At 52.3% G+C, this 598-nt stretch overlaps 1 protein-coding gene across 1 annotated transcript in view; it reads left to right on the top strand.

The window, feature by feature from the left end:
- The window catches only part of PHALS_08889 (diacylglycerol o), a gene marked incomplete at both ends in the record, with an annotated part of 3300 nt that extends 3260 nt beyond the window's left edge, over positions 1-40 (top strand). The window contains one exon of the mRNA XM_024724318.1: positions 1-40. This exon is cut by the window's left edge and continues 2109 nt beyond it. Coding sequence (XP_024575207.1) covers positions 1-40 — 40 coding nt within the window.
- Between the last annotated feature and the right edge of the window lie 558 nt (positions 41-598).

A 598-nucleotide genomic window follows, 5' to 3' on the forward strand; every position in this document is an offset into this window, starting at 1 on the left:
TCACTATCCCATGGCTCAGGTCTTGGTGAAGGAGGAATAGCCGAACGGCTAGCTGATGTCAGCCCCCTTATCGTGCGTTAGGACGTCGGAGACTTCCTGGGCCAGACTGAGTGTCTTACGACACATTCGCGATGACATGGCTGAAAGCGAAGACATGCAGAGAGAATAGAAGGAAGAAAATGAAAAAATGTTGAAGACATCAAGGTCGGAGACCTGGTTAAATTGAATGATAGAAACATTCCTACACATGCAGCTTCTGCTGTCTTTAAGACAAAGCTTCGTTTAGGCTTTATTGGACCTTTACAGGTCGTGGCCAAGTAAGGCCTAGCGTATACACTGAACCTTCGGAGAAGGGTGCGCTCCCACCCGGTGTAATATGTGCGCATGCTTAAGCCGTACCGGGTCAGGCGCAAGTGAACGCCGTGGTGTTGGCGCCGGGGTGGCGCGAAAATGCGCTTGGCCACCCAGTAGTTGAACCAGCCACTGATCCTAAGCACGAAGTGCAACAATTTCCATTTTCCGCGGCGCAGTGGTCTCCGATGTCGCACGAAGTGACGTATTCGCCTGCTCAACGGCTAGGAGCCGCTCCGACAGAGCA

The sequence above is a fragment of the Plasmopara halstedii genome (genome assembly GCF_900000015.1).
Source record: "Plasmopara halstedii genome assembly, contig: Scaffold_323, whole genome shotgun sequence".
NCBI lineage: Eukaryota > Oomycota > Peronosporomycetes > Peronosporales > Peronosporaceae > Plasmopara > Plasmopara halstedii.